At 42.2% G+C, this 23,621-nt stretch overlaps 1 protein-coding gene across 1 annotated transcript in view; it reads right to left on the bottom strand.

Annotated features, from left to right (window-relative positions):
- Positions 1–22,405, bottom strand: part of LOC308120468 (E3 ubiquitin-protein ligase NEURL1-like) — a 29,111-nt gene extending 6,706 nt beyond the window's left edge. The window contains exons 1-4 of the mRNA XM_080481083.1: positions 22,118–22,405; positions 17,247–17,485; positions 15,233–15,554; positions 1,635–2,348 (exon numbers count right to left, since the gene is read on the bottom strand). Of these exons, the coding sequence (XP_080337209.1) occupies positions 1,635–2,348; positions 15,233–15,554; positions 17,247–17,485; positions 22,118–22,151 (1,309 nt within the window). The 5' untranslated portion in view covers positions 22,152–22,405. The remainder of the gene's footprint in view (positions 1–1,634; positions 2,349–15,232; positions 15,555–17,246; positions 17,486–22,117) is intronic.
- Positions 22,406–23,621: the final 1,216 nt, after the last annotated feature.

Below are 23,621 nucleotides of genomic sequence, written 5' to 3'. Positions count from 1 at the left end.
ACAAACTGTCACTTGCTTCGGTGGCTAGATGTTTCCATGGCAACTCGTGGCGTGCGGCAGCAGCGAGTGGGTTGAGCGGAGACGTCACAAATGCGCTCCCCACAGCTGGAGTGGGTAATGACTCGGAGAATACTCAGACCCCAAAAGAATCGAGACGGGGTTGAGAAAGAGGAGGGAAATGGACACGGAGACGAGGAAGTGCGGAGACGGCTGGAGGACCGGCGTTCCAGGCTGTGGGTGGAAAACCCAGCGACTCAAATCTCCGTGCAATTACATTTTAATAATGCATATTGAGGGCATCATAAGGAGCTATCACGGGCCGCCTCCTGATACATAATGCTGGCTGCCGGGAGCCCACGCAAGACAGAAATAACCTCCTCAGTTCCTGGTCTGACTGAGTACATGAAAGAGAGGAGAGCAGAAACCACAGAAATGAATCGCAGAAGCAAAATGAGAAGAAATGATGGCGGACCGTCTGCAAATTTCAACTGATTCTAGGTTTTATCTGAGTCAAAGGAAGATAATTTCCCCCAAAAATTAAACGGATGTTTTTAATCTGCAATGATAAACAAAAAGACAGACTTGAGCAGAACTCCAATGTTTGATAAGAGCATCATAATACAGTAAAATAACCCATGAAATATTCCGAATTAAAACTGTGACCAGACATTTGTATTACAACGACTGCTTGTTATCATATTCTAAATTATCGGAAAATAGTGGCTAATATGCATCATCCTTTCTTCATGTTTGTATATGAATTGTGCCTGAAATTCGACAACTATCTGGCCTAAATTTCCACGTCCAGCACACTGAATGTTGGGTAATGTTGCGTTGTCATTGTGAAATCTGCTGGAACAAGTGCAAGCTGCTAGAAATTCTGTTCATCTGATGGTACAACGTTAGCATTCATATGCAATTCGTGGGGGCCGGAATGCAAATTCCTAAAGCGATATATGAGTTGATAAAAAGTCAAACGGAGCGGCCGAGACATGCAAAAGGAAAGGGAAACTATTTGATTTGGGACTTGAGCCTCCAAAGGTCTTTCAAGGATCACAGACGGCATTAACGTCCTGAATGGAAAGCAACAAATCCTTTACAAATCTGTGGAACATGACAGAGTTCCAGGAGCGATGAATGTCATTAAATATTCAAACATGCCGGTGCTCACGCCACTTCTAATGAGAAACAACCCACTTGGACTTAAATGAAATAGAACAAATGTAATTTCTGGGCTTTAGAACATTCATTAAAACGAATAGGGGAGGAGGCAGTATGGCGTTAAACCATGAATTGTTTTATTCAAGAGCATATGCATCACTTCTGCATCTGAGGAGCAATGACATAGCACTCAACTTTGTTTAAATTCTTAAAGAGGAATATTACAGTCACATTGAGCATAGGACGATTTGGGGGCATTTTGATACTTTGAAGGTAAATTGGAAATACTGAGCAAATAAAACCTTGAAATTCGGTTAAAAAAAACTACTTCTTTCTTCCTCATTTTATTTTTCATTACAAGCTTTTTCATCTTAATCTCAATATTTTCAGATTATTGAAATGTGGAGAATATCTGCATTTTTCAAACATCCAACACGACAGTACAAAGATGAGAAGTAGAAAATTGAATGTACCTAAAATCCTGAGTTGTGTGACGTTGCCGTGCAGACCGAAGAACATCCAGAGAGGCCTGGAGTTATCCACACACAGCTGCATCCCGGCACTGACAGCATTATGGCTCATCATAACCTCCCCCTCTGGGTTTACCACAAAGCCCAAGATATCTCCGCTGTGGAGGGGCACAGTCACCCGACACACGGCCCAGAACTCCTTGCGATCGACCAGGGACTCTGGATTTGACGGGAGATCACTGGGCCTCAGGGTGGCCGGATCACAGGATGTCACGCCGTAAGAGAGAGACCCTGGCCGTGTGACGCCCGCCTTCACCTTCACGAACACGGTCTCTGAGCAGCGCATCGGCCGGCTGGTGAACACCAGGGTCCTCTCATCGCCGCGGTGATCCAGCCGCGCCATCGTGTGCTTGTCCAGCACCGTGACGTGGACGCCGTGTACAGAGTGGAAATGCAAATCGGTGTCCAGGCTGGGCAAGAGGGAGCACTGTTGAGAGTTCTGAGAGTTTTGGGGCACGTGGCAGGAGTTGGAGCTTAAAGTATGTAGTCTTTCTTCATCCTCATCATCCTCTTCCAGATGCATCTCTTGCTGCGGCAGGTTCAGGCTGCACAGGCTGATGGAGAGACGAGGGTCATCGCTGTTCCGCTGAATAGACGCCCGGTGGGCGGCAGTGAAGGAATGAGGACGCAGGCAGTCCAGGGGGACCATCTCGCTGTCTGTGGAGGAGAAAAAAAACAAAACACACACACACACACACACACACACACACACACACACACACACACACACACACACACACACAGACGCACACACACACGCACGCACACGCACACACACACACACACGCACACACACACCAGCGTTATGTAATCACTTGTTTATGATGTGTTTAAAGTGAACATTTCAATCTGAACAAACACACACAGCCTGTTTTGGAGCTCTAATGATATCTATTTGGATAACAACTATATTTGCAGTGTGGTTAATACATTCCCTGATCTTAATTTTCAAGCCTTCGGGGGGGAAAAGAAAATGTACAAAGAACCAAATCTAAATTACGTATCCACTTCGTATTCTGCATATTCCCACGAACAAGACTGCTTTGTTTTATATTCTCAGTTTGTACGCTGTTCATTCATCATACCTGCCACCGTAAACAAATGGTAGCTTCCGGCTTGTCTGCTTTATAACATATTAATTATCATGCACTCTCTGTACTCAGGGTTTGCAGCAACAATGTGAGCAAATACATCAATGTTTACATATTTAGAAACATATCAGGAGTTTAAGTGGGGGCATGCTGTCGCTGCAGGCCACTGGCTACATCACAGTAAAAAGACATAAGAGCTTTATGTAACATTGAAGGAATAAGAGGTCCCGTGTTTGAGCCCTGCTCCTGAGGTCTGCAGTGCAGGGTCCTGTGATAACTCACTCCCTATCCTTATTTCAACTTCTATGCCTGCCACAAGTACTACCCGCTATCAAATTCAAAGATGGGAACATTTAAAAAGAACAGTCTGTCATTCATTATTACTGCACATGTACAGTATACACACAGCTGTAGTGAGACATGGCAAGATGTTTACATAACATCCCAGCAGCAGTATTGACTATGTGTCTTTACAGGCTGAACATGACCGGCCTTCTGGATGCTAAAATCTGCTCACTCCAATCATTGAAGGGTAAAGGCATTGAGTGTTGCTCTGCACTGCTTAACCTCCTCACAAATAGCCCTCCCTATGCTAATTCTGGTCACTGAAAGATGGAAACCGCATGGGAACGTCATTGAAAAAAGGGAAAACAAGCGGAGGCTCCCGCCATGCGCTATGAACAGATCTGCATCATGCCACGCTTCGGGACACGCTGCCAAATTTAACACAGTCCTCTAAAACAGGCTAAAATTAGCCTGATTGGACATCTGAGGAGAGCGGGCAGCGGCAGGATGAGGGATGAGTGACGTGATGGCTTTCAGCCACGGCCTGCTTTGGGCTTCCCCTTTGAGAGGTGGATAGAGAGGGAGACTGCAACAGGGGGAAGATGGGGTGAAAAATCGGGCGGGGTGGACACTTGAGAGAAAGCGACATACTTCACCAGCTCCTCTTTATCACGCGGAGACACAGCACATCTCCGGCCAGCTGCCGATAAACCGCTTCAACTTAATTACTTCCTCAGTCAAGAGAGTCCACAACCAGGCATGAGGCTCTTATTATTAGCAGCCTTATCATCTTCAAGGCAAAGTTAACCGACTTCAGGAATACAAGAGATAATTTCTATTCTTGCCATTATGGCGTCCTGCAGTTCACAGTTTCTGGTTTTGAGAGCGGCGCGGCCGTCAGAACAAGCTGTGAGGGGAATAGTAACATTACAAAGATGTTTCAACCTATGCAGAAGAAAAAGGTATACAACAGATAAAAGACGACCAAACAAAGACGGATACAGACGTGAGCCAAATAAATATGTATGACCTCTTCCTGAGTTTTATTCTCGGAGGAGTCTGGGGAAGAGTTTCACTCTTCTGACAAAAAATGAAAATACTCCAGTCACACGGCGCGATTATAGAGTGTGAAGCACTGCACTCAATATATTAGTATTTTTTTGTACCTTAAGATGTGTATACACTGACATTCATGCCATGATTGTAGTCCGAGTAGTGGGGCTACCACTGTTGCAATATACAAGTTGTTGGAGATCGAGAGAGTCGGCAAGAAATATCCAACAATGTAATTGTATTAGAAATACGGTTGAAGGCTAATATCAATTTAGCCATTGCTATATTTGTCAAATAAGTATGAGAAATAATTAACGAGTGGTTGAATGAAATAAATTAAAGGATGAAAGTGCTTGAAATTGTTATAGATTACGAATATATTATATAATAAAGAGCTCATTAATCAAAATGAGAGGGTTACGAAACAGGCAAAGTTAGAGGCACAGTTAAAATCATCAGACCAAAGCTCTGTATACATATTGAAACAATATCAGTTACCGGTGGTCAAACTGCTGCGTACATTTTAAAGCATTTAGCAGTAAGTAAGTAAGTAAGTAAGTAAGTAAGGGAAAAATGGTTACATCTTTTGACTATAAATACTCTGAACTGCTAAATAAATGTCATAACACTTCTGAGAACAAGGGTAGAAGAGCTGATTTAACGGTTATCACAAGATATTTATTTATTTATTCATTTTTATAGCTGTTGTAAACATTGTGTTGTTACTTTTGGTAAAGAGTCAACCCTTTAATCTTCTCTCATTAAAATGTCACTTAAACACACACAGGTGTACTCGTGCCTTCGCCGATATAGTATTCTAATTACGGTAGGAAAATGCAGCATAGTCCTCGATGAATACTCAATGTGGATTAGTGCTGCACCCTTTCTACAGTCTTACCATTTGGAAAAGCTCCAGTGCCTTTTCCAAAAGCATGTACTAAACGTGGTAATTATGTTATACTTGGAAATGTCGGAGTTCACGTCCTCAAAGTAAGTCTGAATCACCTTTTCTCAAGCACTGAAACAACACTTATGTGATTAGGTGCGTGGCTGAAATTGCCCCAGTAACATTTAAGTGGTCGTTGGACGGCTTCAGCTACTCTGTCTCAGGAGAAAAATATATTTAAACAAAGAAACACATGCCAGACTGACAGTGCAGGGTCAATGGCTGACCCCTTGGCTTTGGCTCTTGATATTACCATTGCGGCTTTGTGGAAAAAAAAACAAAAAAACAAATCAGTAATCAAGACTCGAACTTTTGTTTGATCACATGGAGGAATTTCTTGGCCTCATTGAACCAGGAGCGCAAACTTGCCAAAACATACACCTGCTGCAAACAATTCAGAGGGGTAAACATCCCTCTACCTGTTGCAAGTTTATTCATTCAAACAAGTTCCAGCCGTCTGAGACAGAAACTCCCAACGATGTCTGCAATAACCAGTTTCTTCAAATCAAATGTACTGCGGGGAGGATGTCCGGGTACCAAGAGAAAACAAGAATCCTGCTTTACTCTGGACGCACGCCACAAAAAGCTATTGCGCTGGTCGGTTCGCCAAGCAAATGAGTTGCTATTACCACAACGCCAAAACAAACAGCCTGGCTTTTCATCACCATGGAATACATGCTCAAAAGACATGCGTGGATCACAATACTAACTGTGTTAGGATCTAAATCATTCTTTATCCATCCTGTGCCTTTTATAGTCTTCAACAGCTCCCAGACAATGACAGGGCACTAAATAGACAAGGGAGGTTTCCCTTCATTCCTTGGCCCGGTGGAACAGGATTAAGAGGCATTTCAGGGGTTTTAATAGCAGTACAACCTCTGTACAAGGTCAGCTGTACAGATTTGTGCGCCTGTGCATACGCCTGTGTTTGGGGATTTGCCTAAAGTATGCATGTGCAGCGGGGCTATACACGGCCCTGTCTGCAGTGAGTGAGTGAAGTCATCTGTCATGAGAGAGGCAGTTAAGGGGGTGGGGGGGTGGGGGGGGTATGTCTGTCCCTTAAAGGAGAGGGATGGGCTTTCGCTTATCGAAGAAGGGAAAAAAAATAAAAAATCAAGGGAGAATGAGCTCTGGGGAAAAGCATAGGAGTGTGAAACGAGAAGGCCTTAAAGGAGAATGCTATGATATCAATACGTGGGAGAAGTCAACGGTTTAAAATATCTGTGATGCCATGTGCAACCGGAGCCGCATATGTGGCGTTTTTAAGAGATTAAGTCGAGTTTCTGCTATACCGGCAGGAGTTTTTTAGCTGTATCACTGTAATCGTGGCAAGGAAAAGGAACTCTGAGGTGATGAATGGCAACAGTGAAAGTGAAACTCGACACTTCAAGGGCACAGTTTCTCCAAGGCCGTTTAAAAAGCACATCTGAACTCGACTTAACTAAAGTGTCTCTCCATGCACTTTTTACACAACCCCATCTGTCTCCAGAGTGTATAAGCCTCTATTGGTTGATGATGACTCTCCATCTGAAACACAATTCTTCAATTATAGGTTCCTCTCATTGTTCTGTAACCCTCTGTGAAAACCCTGCAGTTGGACCCACTTGTGCACAAAGGAGAAAGTGCACGTTTTGAGTCTTTATTGGGACGAAACTACAGTCATCTGAAAGTGATTAGCCCCCACGACGAAGGCTTTCCCCAGTACAAGCCCAGCTCCGAAGATCCAACCCTGACAGGCTCCATTACGATTTCTGTTTTGATTTCCTGCAAATCTGTTAAATTCCATCTGGACCGATTAAATCCCAGCTGAGGCACAATAGCCTGTCCAGCAGCATTTATTTTGGTTCAACAAATCAAATAAATTCCAAGCTCTGAGATCACTAGAAATGAGAGCTCTCATAAATATAGTGACTGTAATTCTGATGCATACATAAGGGCAGCTGTCCGGTCAAACCACAGTCGCGCAATATTTTATTTCCTGACTCGGCCTTTCGTTTCATTGCAGCCAACAGAATCAGTTCAACTCACACATAGCTTGATGAGTACCATGAAATATCGGTCTGTACATGCATTTTAGCATCTGTTTGCACATCCCTTGCTTACACAGCTAATTAAAATGATACCTATGGAAAATCCAAACACATTTCTTAGACAAAGTGACTAGGCTGGCAAGTCTAAGGCCTCCTTTATACAACGTTGCAAGTGAAAACGCATTGTTTTTCTGTTTTTGTTTCAGGAAGGCTTTGCGTTTAGATGACGACATTTTGAAAACGATGATCCGTTTACACTGAAACAGCTGAAAAGTGGAAAATGATGTCGTTTTCATGTGGGGCCCTTGGGTTTTCTATGTTGCTGGTTTCTATGTGAACCTGATTCCAGTGACTTTGGTATGATGATAAACTAACTCAACTTGCCAAACTATTGTAATCATGTTGCACAATAAAAAAACAGCAACAACAAATGCAATTCCTTTACTTGTCAGCAACTTTTTTAAGTAGTGAAAGCAATGAAGACTTGTGTGTTTCTACTTTTAAACGCTGCTCGTGGTTTCTTGCTGGGAGCAAGTTGCATTGATGATGTTGCCTCGCAAAGAGGTTTCATTTTATCAAATACATTGATACTAACTAGGTGTATGCGCTTGCTGTTGTTTTCTCTCCCTTGTTGAGCTTCAAGGCATTCTAAAGGTTCACCACATTATCGCGTGTGTCCTAAGACGTCCAAGTGCCAGTGGTTTGCCTGATAAGTTTGACGGATGCCCTGGATCACAATATTTCCTTGAGCTGATGCCAGAACTTGTTTCCACATTCTCTGTTGAGTTGATTAAGTCACGTAAGGTCATTTGGGAGTGTTTTTCAGTGTCTTGACAACAGTGAACTTGTGTCTCTGTGGTGACTCTTGACTGTGGATCCTCAGACCATCTGGTCTATATCCAATCACATCAAGCACAAACATCTTTTGCTTGATTGCATTTTTAGCCAGGATGCAAAGCAAAAAAAATAAATATATATATATATATATACATATTTGATGTATGTAAATCTACTTTTCTGTTTTGTTTCAGTTCTTGCCGTCTTCGTGTCCTCCTCACTCACATTAGCCTTAAACACTGTTGCCATGGTTGCCTGCATCATTTTTTTCCCCTCTCATGTTGATTACAGCTGATGCACTTCAGACTCTATTTTCAAGAAAGCCCCTACAAGAATGAATCTGGCCTGCACGTTGTAAATAGATTCAAAAAGATAAAACTATATGATTAGGATAGTTACATTTGCATAATAATTGAGGTTTTTTCCGGGTTATCTATATTGTAATTCAACACATTTTCTTTTTTGCAAATATTACACTTATTCCTGCTGTGATAGCTATTATGTAAAAAAAAAAAAAAACACGTATGCTCCACAATTTTGTATTAGTATAATCAATACAGTATATTATACCAAACTGCAGAGTAAAAAAAAAAAACTCTTCTAACAATTGTAAGTCACATATGCTATTTCTGAGCACTTCATATGATAAATGTTGATTTTTATCACACAAAAGTAGCAGGTGAGGTTTTAGGAACTTATGATTTGCCAAATATTGGATTAAAACTTATGACATAGAAGGTAAAAAGGACACTTTACCAACACAGAGATGAACAGGATTACAACAGCCTCACTACAATCATCTCTGTTCTTACAATTTTTTTACCCAAAAAAGGTATCCTTCTGGGTCTTCACAGTCATTTAGACCATAACAGAACCTGCATGCCTCAGTAATTTCCATAAGAGGAGAACTTTGGATATCTTTCAGAAATCGCAATCCTGCTGTGATCTGGTTTGAAAGTCCAGTTGTTTTAAAAACAATCACTTTACATATGATTCATTATCGTGATGCAGATGGGAAAGGCTGAAGAACACAGAGGAAAACAAATGAGAGGCTGTCGCATGATTCATAATTTTTGTTTAATTCCGCCAAAAGAATTCAGCTAAAGGAAATAACTAGATGTTTATAATATGGAGATATTTAGCATATCTCTTTGCCTTTCCTCTCTCATTGCCTGGCGTTTGCCTTTGGCTGGCAACACACTTTTGATAGATGACTTTCCATTTTGTTATTATTCATGCTGAATTTCCAGCTTATTGTTTTTCGAGGATTTGGCTTTCAGCAGCTGACCAGAAATTGAACGTATTAGTACAACATCCATTTTGTGGTACATCACGGTAATCAGACCCCTCAGGCCCGTGGTACATCTTCATCAATCAGAATTAAAATAATGGTTTGGTTCTGTTCCCTTTATGGAGCCCTGCAGGAACAGGTGAGACACATCTACACGGCGTAGCAACTTCAACACAATTTAAGATATACTATGAAATTAAATTGAAGGTTTTTTACGTCTACATCATCCACTTCGTTTGTCCTTTTATACTCGGCCACTTTTATCGGTTATGTATATCTGACCACTGCACCTTACTGCTCTGCCTCTATTTTTAACGCCAATTAATGCACAAATCAAACCGTGTGAAACAATTTGTGAACTGTGCAGCACGTGAGCAGAAGTATGTGTGTGTCAGTAAACTCAGATGAAAATAGACACAAAGAACGGGAAGTAAACAATCAGGTTGAGGTAACCGAACATGTTTTTGCAGCAGCACGCTTTTCATTTTCACCTACCTGAGTCAAAGGGGAATTTAAGGGGAATTTAATTTGCGGACAGTTTTGCTTTCAATTCAAGTAATGTGGGAGTCACACCATTTCAAATATTTGCTGTGGGTTCACACTAAATGTTCCAACCAATGAACGAAAGTAAAACTAAGGCTTTAGTTTTTAAGTTTATTAGTTCCAATTTTACAGTACAGTTCTGCTTTAATATTATCTATTACATTGTAAACTGAGTTAATCGGGAAATCAATGAATTTGTCAATATCACATTTAAGCAATTGCAATGGTATTTTTCTCCACAAAGTGCAAACATATAAAAACAATCATTAGGTGTCCATCCATCCACTGACACTAAGAGACAGACACACACATTCACACCTTTAGTTTATTTACAGGCACCAATTAACCTCAAAGTCCTGTCTACAGGTTGTCAGAGGAAGCCAGAGTGAGTGAGAGGAAGAGACGAGAGAGAGATTCCATTTTGATTGTTCCCTCTCAAGGTCACCATAGCAGATCAGTTTCGGAAGAAATTTTATGCTACATGCACTTCCTCAAACCACCTGAGCAGTTGGAGGTTAAGGGCGTTGCTCGGGGATGCTGGCAGTAGGATTCAAACCACCATACTCCAACTTGCTTTGTCAATCACTAGGCCAACCACATCTCGTGGGAGGAAATGGGAGTTTAGTGCATGTAAGATGATTTCATGTTCCTGCGAAACCCATCAGGTTTTGCAGGGCATACTTGTCTGGACTGGCCATTGATAAGGGAGTGAAAACTGGTTCCTTCAAACTGAGGAAGACAAAACACGTCTGTCAGTCCCTCTGTTTTCTTTCTTTGACTGTCTCACTGGCAATCAATACAAGTCTAGAGTGTTTTAATGGTCCATACGGGGTTTGATTTGACTTAAGTAGACTGTTTGCTACGGGGATTAATTCAAACATATGAACATGGTTCAGACCTTCTGAGCAGCAGGTCGCAGTCCAGTAGTTTTACTAAAATATAACACACACCACAGATGAAGCAAACACGGATGCAATGGGCTGTATTCTTGCAGCAGATCTTGGTCTCTTTCTTCACATTTTGCTTTTATTACGAGTTTTACAAGCTGCTTAGATAAAAAATACCATTTGATAAAGCAGTTGCTGACTATACCTTTTGCTGACATGTTAGGTTTGATGGGAGTGCGCCTACATCCGTCTGCCCCTCGATGTAAAAGTGTTTGTGATGTCTCTCGGGATGTTAATAAGCTTGAAAAGCATACAGCAGGAGGTTTTCCCCGCCGTGGCGCTCTACATGCCTGGTGCCTGCAATCCCGCGTTCACGGAAGATTGATGTCAGCATCCTCCTCTTAATCACCTGAGAGGTACGCAGCCTCTTGACAGTCTGGCAGCCATTTTGGATTCTTCTCTAATGATTGGAGAGGCAGGTTGCAGATGATGTTAGCTGATGCCGGTCTCACGGATCACTACCATTCTGTCAGTGATTAAGTGACTCATCTACCTCTAGTAAACAAACCCCCCAGTGGAGCATCTTGCATCCATCAAAAGATGCCTTTGACTCGCTCGGCTTATCTAACTTGGAAGGAATCCATCATACCTGTACAAAACGGAGGATGCCGTGTGGTCTCTTGGGATCCATCCCATAAACAAACACATTCTGTTGAGACCGCAGCCATACATGTATCAAGGCAGCATTCCCAGTCCCCATTATGTGTTTTGACTGCACAAAGGTATACCATTCCCATATGTGTTTTGCTTCAGGGAAATGAAAGAGAAAACACAACATATTAAGAACTTGGAGCAAGAAGTTGATAAAAATACAGAAAAGTTAACTAAAAATAAAATCCACCTTTCCAACTCAAGTTGTACATTATAAGGAGAGACTTCTGTGAAAAATGCGCTTGAAAAATTAAGCTTTGAAAATAATTATGTTGCTTCAGACACATTATTCACTTGAAGAAACCTTTTGTCAGTCCTGAGGGCTAATGTATCCCGGTGTAGCTCCGTACATCCTCAACAGAACAGTCCGTTCTGTGCAAAACCCAAGACCGGCACTTTGGTCTTTATTGATAGCAGCGTGAGTAGGACAAGTGCGGTGATGTAACAGGTCTTTCTTAAATTGCATGAGCAGCATTGTTGGTCTGGACAACCCCTAAGGCTCAGTTTGATTTCAGCAGATTAATTTAGCTTCCTCTCTTACGCAACACCATCTCAGCTTTCAGGCAGCCGCACTGATCTCGGGATCACCTTTGACTTGTTGCATGGGTGGCTAGCTACTGAACTGCACTCCCTTGATAACAGCTTAGGAGAGGGAACAACACCGCACTTGAAAAGATCCTTAAACATCAGAATAAGACCTGATAGCAGCAAAAACTGTTTGGCAGTAGGCTTCACTAAGCGACGGCACAAGTGAAAAGGTGGTGACGGATAGCAGCTTTGATGAATCCCCGAATACAGCATGTACGGTTGTAAAAGATCAAACACACATAACGGCATGAGAATCCTGTGGAGAATGTGTTTGATAATCCACGGGCTAAAAACAACAGACATTCGAGCGTAGCCCTGCAGAGTAAGTCCCTACCATTGAATGAAGAGTATCTTCAAAAAAAGGCCAATGTGTTCAGCATAAACAAATATAAAGAAAATCAAATGTTCAGACAGTGGTGAAATTTCATCACATTTAATTTAAGAGGCCCAAATTGAATTGAAACCCAAGGACGGGTCACAGAAGCCATCAGCTCAAGCTGAATAATTATAAGTGACCCACCGCAAACACTGACAGTTGTGTGGCGATACATGAGAAAGGACACTTTAATAGGTATTCCATAAAAGATTAAACAAGAGGACACTTTTCACAAATAGGATGAGATCAGACACCGTTATGCTCCCAACATGTGCCTCGAAATATAAAAGAACAAGAAAAGGCTGGTTTGACCTGAAGTGTCGGCTGTGTCAGCAGGGAAATGAGGTCATAACACGAGAATGGTTCGGCTTACAGGAACAGCAGTTAAATGCTGAGGCCAAGTGGAAATCTTCTATCATGACTCGTATATTTTCTGAAAATGAGCTCAAAGGGAAATTTGGAGGAGATGTGAAAAAAACAAAACAAAACAAAAAAAAACAAAAAAAAAGTGGTCAAAATGGAAGCAGCAGACGAAGCGACAATATCTTGACTTTCAATCCAGATGATGGGTCAGAAAGGCTGAATGTATGGAATGGCCCCTGCAACCAGGTAACCTCACCAATTCACACATCAGCCTGTTCACAGGTCTTTGGAAGTGTGACTGTGAAAAGCATGAGTGGCTCTCCATGAGCTGTGTGGAATTTGACAAACTGCCTGGAACTTCACTTAAATTAGTGTTGGTTGAGTCTGAGGACTTCTTTAAATTTAAAAAAACAAAAAAACAAACACCAACCTTCTGGAGGGTAGTAGCCCGAAGCTAATTTACTCCAATCTCTTAGCTGTGTGGGGCCAAGTTGTTTTGTAGTGCCGTGGCGCTTTTGTTTCCTTTTTAACTCTGTCAGTCAGTGGCGAACACATGCGCTCTCTAAAGCCACGAAGGATTTACTGATTAGTACACTCATCTTGAAAGTGGGGTGGAGTACACCTTTTAATGAATTTGATGTCCTTAAAATGATTTGCTTCAGTTACACAACATGTTTATCGCAACTCAAGTCTTATATTTTTACTGTGCTGCACATTTATATCGAAAGCCAAATCAAGGTCACCTAACCAAGCCATTCTCCACACTCCACAGAGTCTATTCCCAGATCTGCGCTCCATTTGACTTCGTAAAAAAAAAAAAAAAAAACAAGGAAAACTGCTGGAAATCTACAATTCCCACCTGGCCAGATAGTGTGATAGAAAAGCCCATAACAGGTGAAATGTGGCTCAGTTTATCAGCTGGTGTAGCTTTAATTTAAACCTGAATGTAAGCCTCATTAAGAATAAAAATGCAGCCCTCTGTTATAGAGAAATGTCTGCCAGAGGCAAAACCGGACTTTGATGTGCCCGCCCATTTTTCAGAGACTCAAGTGTTTGTTGAGCCGCAGCCAACTCCTGAGACAATACGGGGCCTTTGAGATATACTGTGGTCTTGAGTAGTGACGCTCTCAGGCTGCGGACGAAAGCTGATAGCTAAGTGATCCTTCAGCTGACTGAGGGCAGAGGCTTTTCAGTTTAAGTCGTCAATGTAGGGATAAAAGTGATCGATGTGGGAAAACCCTAGAAGAAACAGTGGGATTTATAGCTGCTGGCCTTTTTCACAGGAGAAGACTGGGGGGAAAAAACAACCATTCTACCCAATCTAGAAAAATCCAGCTTTTTTAATTATGGCATAGTGACAAACCTGTTACTACGCCACACAATCTGCTGAGCATGACTCTCATTGAAACATATTAGTGTGAATCAGAAAGATTCTGACCAAAAGAGTAATACATTCATGGCCTTGGAACAATACCCCCAGCATGTCAACGGCTGACATCATCCCTCCTCCTGTCTGTCTACTCGGGATGACCAAAACACCACTCTCGTTCTCCGACAAGCGCTATGTGCTGGTCAGCACCACAAGGCCAGTGAACCCCAGATAGTCGCACTCTGGCGCTGGATACCAAACAGCCCATCATGAGATAGCACACTTCTCGCTGTCAACCACACCACAAGAAATGAGGTTAAATGGCACTATCTGCACAATATGGGAGCCTCTTCTATTTTTATTAGCAGTGCTGACAGCTTCTATTCATTGGAGAGAGGCAGTGCAATTCTTGGAAATGGTTATAAATACGTGCTGAGGCATGCACAAGGATTCCTATTTATCTGTTTAGCATTGTTTTAATAAGGTTTTCAAAAATGGGGACTTTTATTTTTAAAAGATGAGGGTTTTTAAATGATCTCAAACTCCAATCCAAACACACTTCAGATGGTTTAGTTGGTTTCAAAATTGCCGCTAATAATTGGAAAGGGCTTGTTTGCTTTTAATTTCTTTGATTTAATGACTTTTTAAACAGCACGTTGAAAAACCTTTCAGACTTTTCATTTTGAAATCCTCCCTTTAGGGGGGAATTTCTTCGAACGTGAACAATCACGGTAACTACAAAATGCACCTAATCTTCCACCATCTTTTTCCACTGAGCGATTTGGTGTGGGAAAACCGGCACAGCTGTATGTAACATCACTTTTTAATCACTCACACTGAAAAAGAAAAACACGAGTCGCTGAATGCCTTCCACTGGTGGAGCAACATGTCAGAGAGTTCAAAAGCGCACTGTGTGCTTTGTGAGGGTGTTAAACATAGAGGTGAGCTGAGGTCAATTGCAGCCGACGTTATCTACTTTAATGTGTTTCAATCTCACATTTTATTGTGTTCTCTAAACATAGAGTAAAGCAGAGATGGAAACTGTTGGGAATGTGATCATCTTTTGAAGGTGTCGCAAGATTAAATTGTTGACCTCGGTATCGCAAAAAAAAAATAAAAAATGCATGCAAGTTATTATTCCTCAAGATGTTTCTCTGGATTCATGACTCACCGAGCAGCTGGACCCCCCTGGTGAGGCCGTACACGTCTATGAGAGCCCACAGAGGTTCGGCGACGTGCACCCCACTGAAGAACAGCATGGGGCTGGAGTTGTTGATCCGGTAGAACACCCGGCCCTTCTTATCCACCCAGAAGGAGATCACGTTCCCCTCATTGGAGAGTTCCTCCGGCAGGGCTTTTGCCCAGAAGCCGCTCTGGGAGACCAGGTCGGGACAGGCATACTTTGGTAAGGTGTCCGGATTGATCCTCGATGGGTCTTTGGATGTGAAACCAAGACGTAGAGCTCCGCTCCAGCAGCACTGCTTTTTAGTGATCTAAAGAGAGCAGATTTTTTTAATCAAAACAGATGGTCTTGACGTTTTCCCTCCTGGTGTGGAACATAACCTAAAGAGAAGGGAGCCCACGTTGTACTGCATTTATCTCTGTGAAGGACGGGTATTGTTAACATTACTGGTGCTGATCTGTGATTAATTCATCTCATCCAGAACTTGTACGTGGGTCATTTTTCACCGCCACCCCAGTAATAATTACAGCCGCAATTACCCACCGGTTCCATCCGTCTCCTCCTGACATCACTCCTGTCTGGAGTTACAACTTTGTTGGTTACAGTGCCGTAAAGCTTCGGAATGAGAGGTAAATTCTTGGATCCAAGGTGAAATTTGACTTCTGTATGAAACAAAAGGCTGTGCTACACTTTTTCGTTGTCTGTCATCTTGACGGACAGAGTCACTGTAAAGGAGCTGCGCTCATAATTCTATTCTGTCGAAATGACGGGCAGCATTTTAATATGTCCTGTCTTTGTTCAAAACAAATCGTTCTGTCCCGGGAAAACGTTTCCTTACTGTGACCTCTGGTGTGAAAATAAAGTCAAAACCTCGTTGTTTTTACCAGTAAGATAACAACCTACAGAGGAACGGATGCAGCAGAATCAAAACAAGCTTATCTTACCAACTTTCGCTTTCACATTTGTCACCTTTGTATTTTCACTACCGCAGAGGTTGTTGATAGGTTTGCAGGTTTCCCGTCATTAAACCTAAATACAATGCAAACAATGAACTGAACAGAATTTCGATCGAGTGATGACTGGACTTCATTGCATTGCACGCAATACAATAGTTGTTGAGGTATTTTGGTCTGGACCTCCAGACAGATGTCAAGCTATAAGCGGGGCTAAAAACAACATATCTGCTTCAGGCACACGCAGACTTGTTATCCTGGTATGTTTATCACCTGCAAACGATTTTTGTCTTATTTCGTACCTCTATTTACTTTGCATTTGCTGTGAAAGATAACAGTATTCCTCACATGGCAGCACTTGCCCTGCTCTCTCACTTTCGAGACATAGATGGCCTGATAGGTGAAGTGGAAACTTGTTCTGAGCTGCCGCTGCCTTGGCCCGCACAGGAGCAGAAACACAGGGGGGAGAGAGAGAGAGAGAGAGAGAGAGAGAGAGAGAGAGCAAATAAGAGGGTGAAGAGCAGGGAGACAGGGAGGAAGGAAAATAAAAACATACTGACAGAATGAGTGGGAGAGATGGAGGAATGGGTACTTTACATCACTTCTTATTCTTGTCACTAATTTATCTTCTCACCGCTTGACTCTATATACAAATATATGTTAATATGTCCCCAACATGAATACTTGTGGCATGGTTAAATTGTGACAAAGTAAAGGTCAGAAAAAATTTGCACCAACTCATCAAAACACAGATTCAGTCATATCTTACTTCCTTTTAAACAGAAATAAAGACTTTTGTTTGGTTTCAATATTTCATCACAGCTTCCCACTTCCACAGACAGAAGCAGAATCTCATTAATCACTGCTTCCCCAAACATTTCAAATAGTCACAAACAGAGGACCGACAAATATCTTTTTCAATTTAATCCTGTTTGTAGTAGAATTATTTCTCATTGCACTGTATTGGTAAGCGCAACCCAGTGGATCATATTGGAGTGTCTTTCTGGTATTCATTTTCCCAGCGGCATTCTCAGACACAGACAGTTTACCTTCAGTCGGACTTGTTCATACACCGCAATGGGCCTGTTACTGAAGGTGATGGCATTGCAGAAGCTGGCCTGTCTCTTGACCGTCCTCTGGGACGTGTCCATGACAATCTGTGAGCCCTTAGTGCTGGGGTGGAAAAGCAGAGGGAACGAGGACAAGCTCCCACAGGGCTGGATGGGTAGGCGCTTGGGCTTGTGGTGGCATCGGTGGGATGTCGCAGGAAACGGCCCGTTCAGAGAATCTGTGTAGAAAGAAAATTGTTTTATTAAAAAAAAAAAGAAAAAAAGAATCACATTTTTTTCCATGTCATGGCAGATTTCCACTTTAATAAAATGCTCCCCAATGTGAACTCTGACATTTCCTTTTATCTCTTATCTTCTCCTGGAACATCCCGTTTGATATGAATACAGTTCGATGATGAAATACTTTCTGCATGCCAATGTAGCACTGTAATCCCACTCACATACTATATAAGGCACATAAAATGCAAAATGTCCTTGAAGGACAAAACAAGACAAGGTCAGAATTCTCCCCTCGGTTAATGAGAACAATACAGCTCTGAGAAGTTCATCCAAAATCATCTCGTTATAGTAAATGCTGATTTCCTTTCATGACAGTCTCCGTTTTGTTATTCAACATCTTGCCAGGTTTGAAAATGATTTGCTCTTTGTTTGTTTTTTTATTTTCTTGCTCTGTGATGGAAACACATCCGTCCAATAAAAAAATTAGGTAGAAGAACTTGAATGAAGAGAAAAGCAAAGATGAGCTAACATGCGTGGTACAACAAGACCACAATCGTCCCAGCAGCAAATGACCTTTAGGATTGTGCAGAAGTTCCTGATGTGTGTATGTTCAGCTGGCTGATACGTTAAATTCGAAACTCCTCTAATAATAGCGAGGCATAGCGATTAACATCTTATTTGCGGGTTGCTCGTGCTTTAATGAGGGCATATCAATCATAATCTTTACGCATTCAAGTCACGAACACACTTGCTTTTAATCACAATGCTTAAACAAATATACAGCATCCAAATTGCTCCAGAAGAAAGCAAAGTATTTACTGTGGTCTGCTGATCGGAGGGAATAGACGAAGGTATGAAGTGAGTCACAGGACAAAACCAAGTTTGCAGTTTTGTTTTTCCCCCCCATGTGAAAATGTCTGTGAATCCTTTATCAGTGAAAAGCCCGAAAAGACAGTCATCATGTGCCCAGTTTCAGGCCGACTCCCTTTCAAATGGATCAGCACTCCTCATCCGTGTTTTCACATTCCTGTTAAAAGTACAACACCAAGGTCACTGTGGTTTAGTGGAAGAGGTGTTTTCTCACACAGACTTCCGTGGTCCATTAAATCTAAAGCAGGAATATTACGGATAGAATGTAGGTTCCCGTCCTGCAAAGCCTAAAGTCATTCTGCCAAAGCTTGAAGGCAGCTAAGCAACCGAGGCTCATATTAACACTTCCTGAGACTTGGTTGTGTTTTCACACCTAAATGTGGAGGACAATGTGTGGGAGCTGCTTGTGTTTGTCTGAGTATATGAGCCAGTGATGAAAGACAGATATTCTTGGTCTCCATGATTGACCTTGAAGGATCAAAAAGTCCTTCGTGTAACCTGGAAACATATCCATTAGGAAATGTGAATTACGTGACTTCACTTCACATGACGGAAAGTTCGAGCCGAAGATGTTTAATTGGCAGCGTGAACGCTATTAAAACCCACATTTTGTTCTCGTCAACCCAAACAGGAATGCTAATTCACATCTTCACAACTGGGCATCTTGTCCCATATTGTTGCAGTCTTCCGTCTTCGAATCACAATTGGAGAATCTCTGCCAAGTGTTCTGGGCTCAGTGCAGTGTGTTTGTTAAGCTCTTTGCATGCTCTTGTCATTGGAGAACAATGCTGAATTGTGCTCAGTGCACAACAGTTTTAAATGAAGTCATAACAAATCCTTCAACCATATTGCATCCATGATGTCATGTCAGACGTGATGTCTTCAGCAACCCAAAACAGGACTGCATTGTACTCTGCTGGGTGACCCGGCCAAACACTGAATACAGTATTTCCTGTGAGATCTGAAAACAGAAGCAACACCTCACAGCCTGCCGCAGACGGCGCAGCCTGTCGCATGCTTTACCGTCTAACTGGAGAATCCAATATATTCTTTCATTCTCACTGTATTAATATTGTTTCTGCTGCTGTGAAATCAAATTCCCCAGACTTCTATTTTTTTAGGGGGGGGGGGGGGCTTTATTTCCTCATCCCAGGAAACGGGGGAATAAATTTACAGCTTTCAGAGGACTACACATTCTGTGAAAGTCAAATAAGTAAATAAAAGAATAAATGAAAATGTAGCATTTGATTTACTAGAAATGACAGCTGGTTAGTGCCAAAAGTGCTGATGATACAGTGTGTTTTTAAAAAGTCACGCGACCTCACAGACACGTCGCCGCAAACAGAGACCAGAGCTCCACGGTGATGAAGGAGGGGGGGGGGTCCGTGAGGAACATCAGATGAGCAACTTAAGGAAGGATAATGTTACTCGATGCAGCACCGCACACAATGCGAGTGCCGCCTTTGCTGTCGTGATCAGGAACAGACAAACAGAGACGAGGAGTGTCCCTGGCCACTGTCACCTGGCCTCATGGGTTACACTGGCGTTCTCTCCTGAGGCTGATGAGGCTCGCTGGCCCTCTCTCACGAAACACTCACGACTGCATGGTAGAGTGCTCAAAGTGCTCTTTTATGTTGTTGGGGTTTTTTTTTCTCTTGCAGATACATCAGCTGTGTCGATCAGAGGTAAACAAATGTGACTCCTCCAGTTGTTATGTTCGCAGTCAGTGTTGCAAAATTGGTGGACATAAACCTCAAAATAAAAACACTTTTAATTTGTTCTTAAGGGTACAAATTGAGCAGACAAGGAGGGATCTGTTGAAGATTTTTTTTGACTTTCATGTCTGCCCTGTGCATTGGTACAGTGGTCCAAAACAAGGACTTGGGAGTTAATTGCTGCCTCTAAATTGCCCTTGAAGTGTGTGTGTGTGTGTGTGTGTGTGTGTGTGTGTGTGTGTGTGTGTGTGTGTGTGTGTGTGTGTGTGTGTGTGTGTGTGTGTGTGTGTGTGTGTGTGTGTGTGTGTGTGTATGTGTGTATGTGTGTGTGTGTGTGTGCCCTTTGATGGGCTTGATGGTCCAAGGTGTATCCTGCCTCTCTCACAGTCAGCTGGGACTAACTTCACCCCCCTATAACCCTGGCGTGGATAAAACCTTTACAAGTTGCAGATACAGTTATGATACTGTATGTCGACATGTGAGCGTGTGTAAAGTTTGGATTTCCACTAAAAGTTCGGTTTAATATATGTTACTTTTGCAGTCGGTAGGTTGGCTCTCACGTGCGAAAAAAGCCAGGACTGACATTTTGCCGTGTGTCGTCCAATCAGCTATCCAAAACTTTTCTTAATGAGAGAAAACATGTTCTTTCAATCAACAAAATACATTTATAATAACCATAAGTCATCTGATTATTGCTGGTAATGGGTTAAATCTGCTCATTCTATTGTTGTTTTTCTAATGACTCAAAGGAAAACTTAAATGCATGCTGCAATTAAACAAAACCTTGTTTAATTGCCCCTCCCCAAAATATCTATTTTGGGATAAACTTTGCAAACTGGACAATGCTTCACCTCTCTGCTAACAGCACATTATACTTAAGCATCTGTGAAACAATCATGCAGGTTTAGGCCAAAGGGCAAAGCTGAATGATTCATCAAGCCCCTGCTCTGGAGGTGGGTGGGGGGGTGGGTGGGGGAGGATTGCATCAAGACAGGGATTATAGATGTTCACATTTCTCCAACCAAGTCCTGTCAAAGGGCCAACAAATTCCAGCAGCTGTATTGTTGTTTAAAATTGGCTAAAAAGATTTTGTAATTCATCCATGTTTGTCTACCTTTGTTTGTTTTTGTCATAACAACAACTTGGAAGCTGGAAGACAACATCACCAGATCAATGCAGACCAAAACCACCATCAATCCTATCAAACCAGTTCATCACTTATCTATGAAATCTTACAAAAGAGCAAAAATGTACACATTTCCCACTGAAGAGGACTTCTCAATTTGAGTTGAGTCCACAAAAATGAAACAGCAGATCAACACACTTGCAAAGATAAATCCAGGTTTTGCATACTTGTTTAGGATTGGACCAAATTATGAATCGCATTTAAAAAATAAATAAAGTTTTTTTCGTGATAAAACGGATTTATTACGTTGTTCAGAACTCAAAAGTGTCAATAAACACCGTGTTTTTTTGCGAAATGACTTTATGTCTTGCTTGAAGAAATCAGAGAGTAAATAACAACTAATAACACGTTTGAACGTGATGCACCTGTTGGCTATCATCCTGCCAGAGTGAAGGGAAAAAAACAAACCAAAACATTTACTGTAAATGTTGTTGAGGCGCGGACGTAAAAGCAATGAGTCCGATGGTGAAACCAAAAAAAGTTATGACTTGACTTAGTTTTTGTTTTTTATTTCAACCTGCAGAACAAGATCAAACTCTCTGACATGTCTTCAAGGATGACCGCACTTTAATATTTCTTCTTCTTAATTTTTTTTTTTTTTTTTTTAATTCTAAGAGAGTTTTGTAGAAACTTGCACAAAGCAACCAGCACTCTCACTTGTGATTTATTTTAAGCATCTAAACGCCTACACTTTCATGCTCACTGGCTTCAGCTGCACAATCGCCCCAACAACTCCGTTATCTCGCTTGTTAGGTGTTTTTTTTTTTTTTTTTTTTTTGTATTTATCACAATCTCAGTGTATTCATGGGTAATAAAGGATCGATGCTGAGCACCCCCCCAATGATGTCAGCCGCCCTTACCGTAGAAGGTAGTCCTGGTGATCTGACCTCCCATGGTTGGATGCAAGGTGGGCTTCGCCTCTTCTTCTGCGCCTGATCCGCGACACTCAACATTCAGCTGCGCGTCGTCATCGGGTCGGACGCGACGCCGATCACGATCCTAGAGTCCCGACAGTGATTCTCAGACGTCTTTCTCTCTGGGAAGGCTGGGCCGACATGAAGCAGAGGACGGCAGATACACAGATCCACAGATCCACAGCGCAGCGGCTGTCTCTCCGGTCCGCGCGCGGATCACGCTGAAATTAACATAAAAGGTGGTGGTGGAGGAGGTGGGGCTTCCCGGGACTATTAACGCTGTGCTCACCAAAGAGAGCACTTCGGCAGCAATAAAAGACCCCTACGTGCACGTATTGCACATTTAATAAAATATCTATATTTTTGGATCTTTTGTCCACTTATTAGATAATCTCCATTCACTGCTGGAACAGACTGCTACTTGATACAGTTCCAGTCGCTCCTGGGATTCTGGGTATTTCCATCCAACCTGTTGACTAACCTGTTTGCTGCCTCTACAACCTCAGGTCAAACTTTAAAATTTTTTTTTTTATATAAAATCTCTCTTGAAATTACATGAAGATTTACTCCTAAAATCAGGAGAGAGCATCAATCGGGCAGCCCTGCTGGAGATCACGTGGACTGGTGGATGTAGACCACACACATATCTTTGACTTGCCAAAACATAATATTGGGACAAAATATGACAAACCTTGAAAAAAAATATTTTTTTGACTTGTACTTGTAACTGTTATACTTGGGACATTTGACCGGTGATGTAGTGCAAAAAGACGATCAGTATCTAATTAAAATACTTCTATCTGCAAGTGAAAAGTCAATCACAAAACTGTGGAACAAACTAACACCCTGACCGAGGAGTAGTGGGTGTGCACTGTGGAGGAGATGTATGTAATGGAGAGACCCACACACAAACCGAGACTGCAAGAGCCACGATTTAATAACAAATGGAGAGAAAAAGGATAAACTACGGAAGAGGAAGTCACCATCGTCACTTCTACTGGACCCCCCCCCCCCCCCCCCCCCATCCCGCACACACACACACACACACACACACACACACAAATGAAACCCCATGCATCCACCTCCAGGACCTTATTGAAATTGACCAGTGATGCTCGAGATGTCACATAGTCGGACCCCGTTTCATTCAACCACAAGGTTAAAGGCTTTTGTTTGTTTATGTTCATCTTCCGCCAGCGTTTCTACTCAAACCAGTAGGGTTTCGAGATTTCCTTGGCAGCTGCTGCAGAGATGAACACTGACACACTATGATGTGTCTTGGCAGCAAAGTCGGAGTGATGACCGGGCAGACGCACCACCACGGCCTTCGGGTTTCATGTGATACCGCTGCTGAGGAAGGAAGGCGATCCAGCGAACCAGCTTTAGTTTTCTTTTCATTTATTAGTTTTATCTTATAAATACATGTGATACGTTACCGATATGGTAACCT

This window comes from Lipophrys pholis, assembly GCF_963383615.2.
Source record: "Lipophrys pholis genome assembly, chromosome: 15".
NCBI lineage: Eukaryota > Metazoa > Chordata > Actinopteri > Blenniiformes > Blenniidae > Lipophrys > Lipophrys pholis.
Note: the sequence above shows the minus strand (reverse complement) of the source record. Positions and strands in the feature narration are given on the sequence as shown.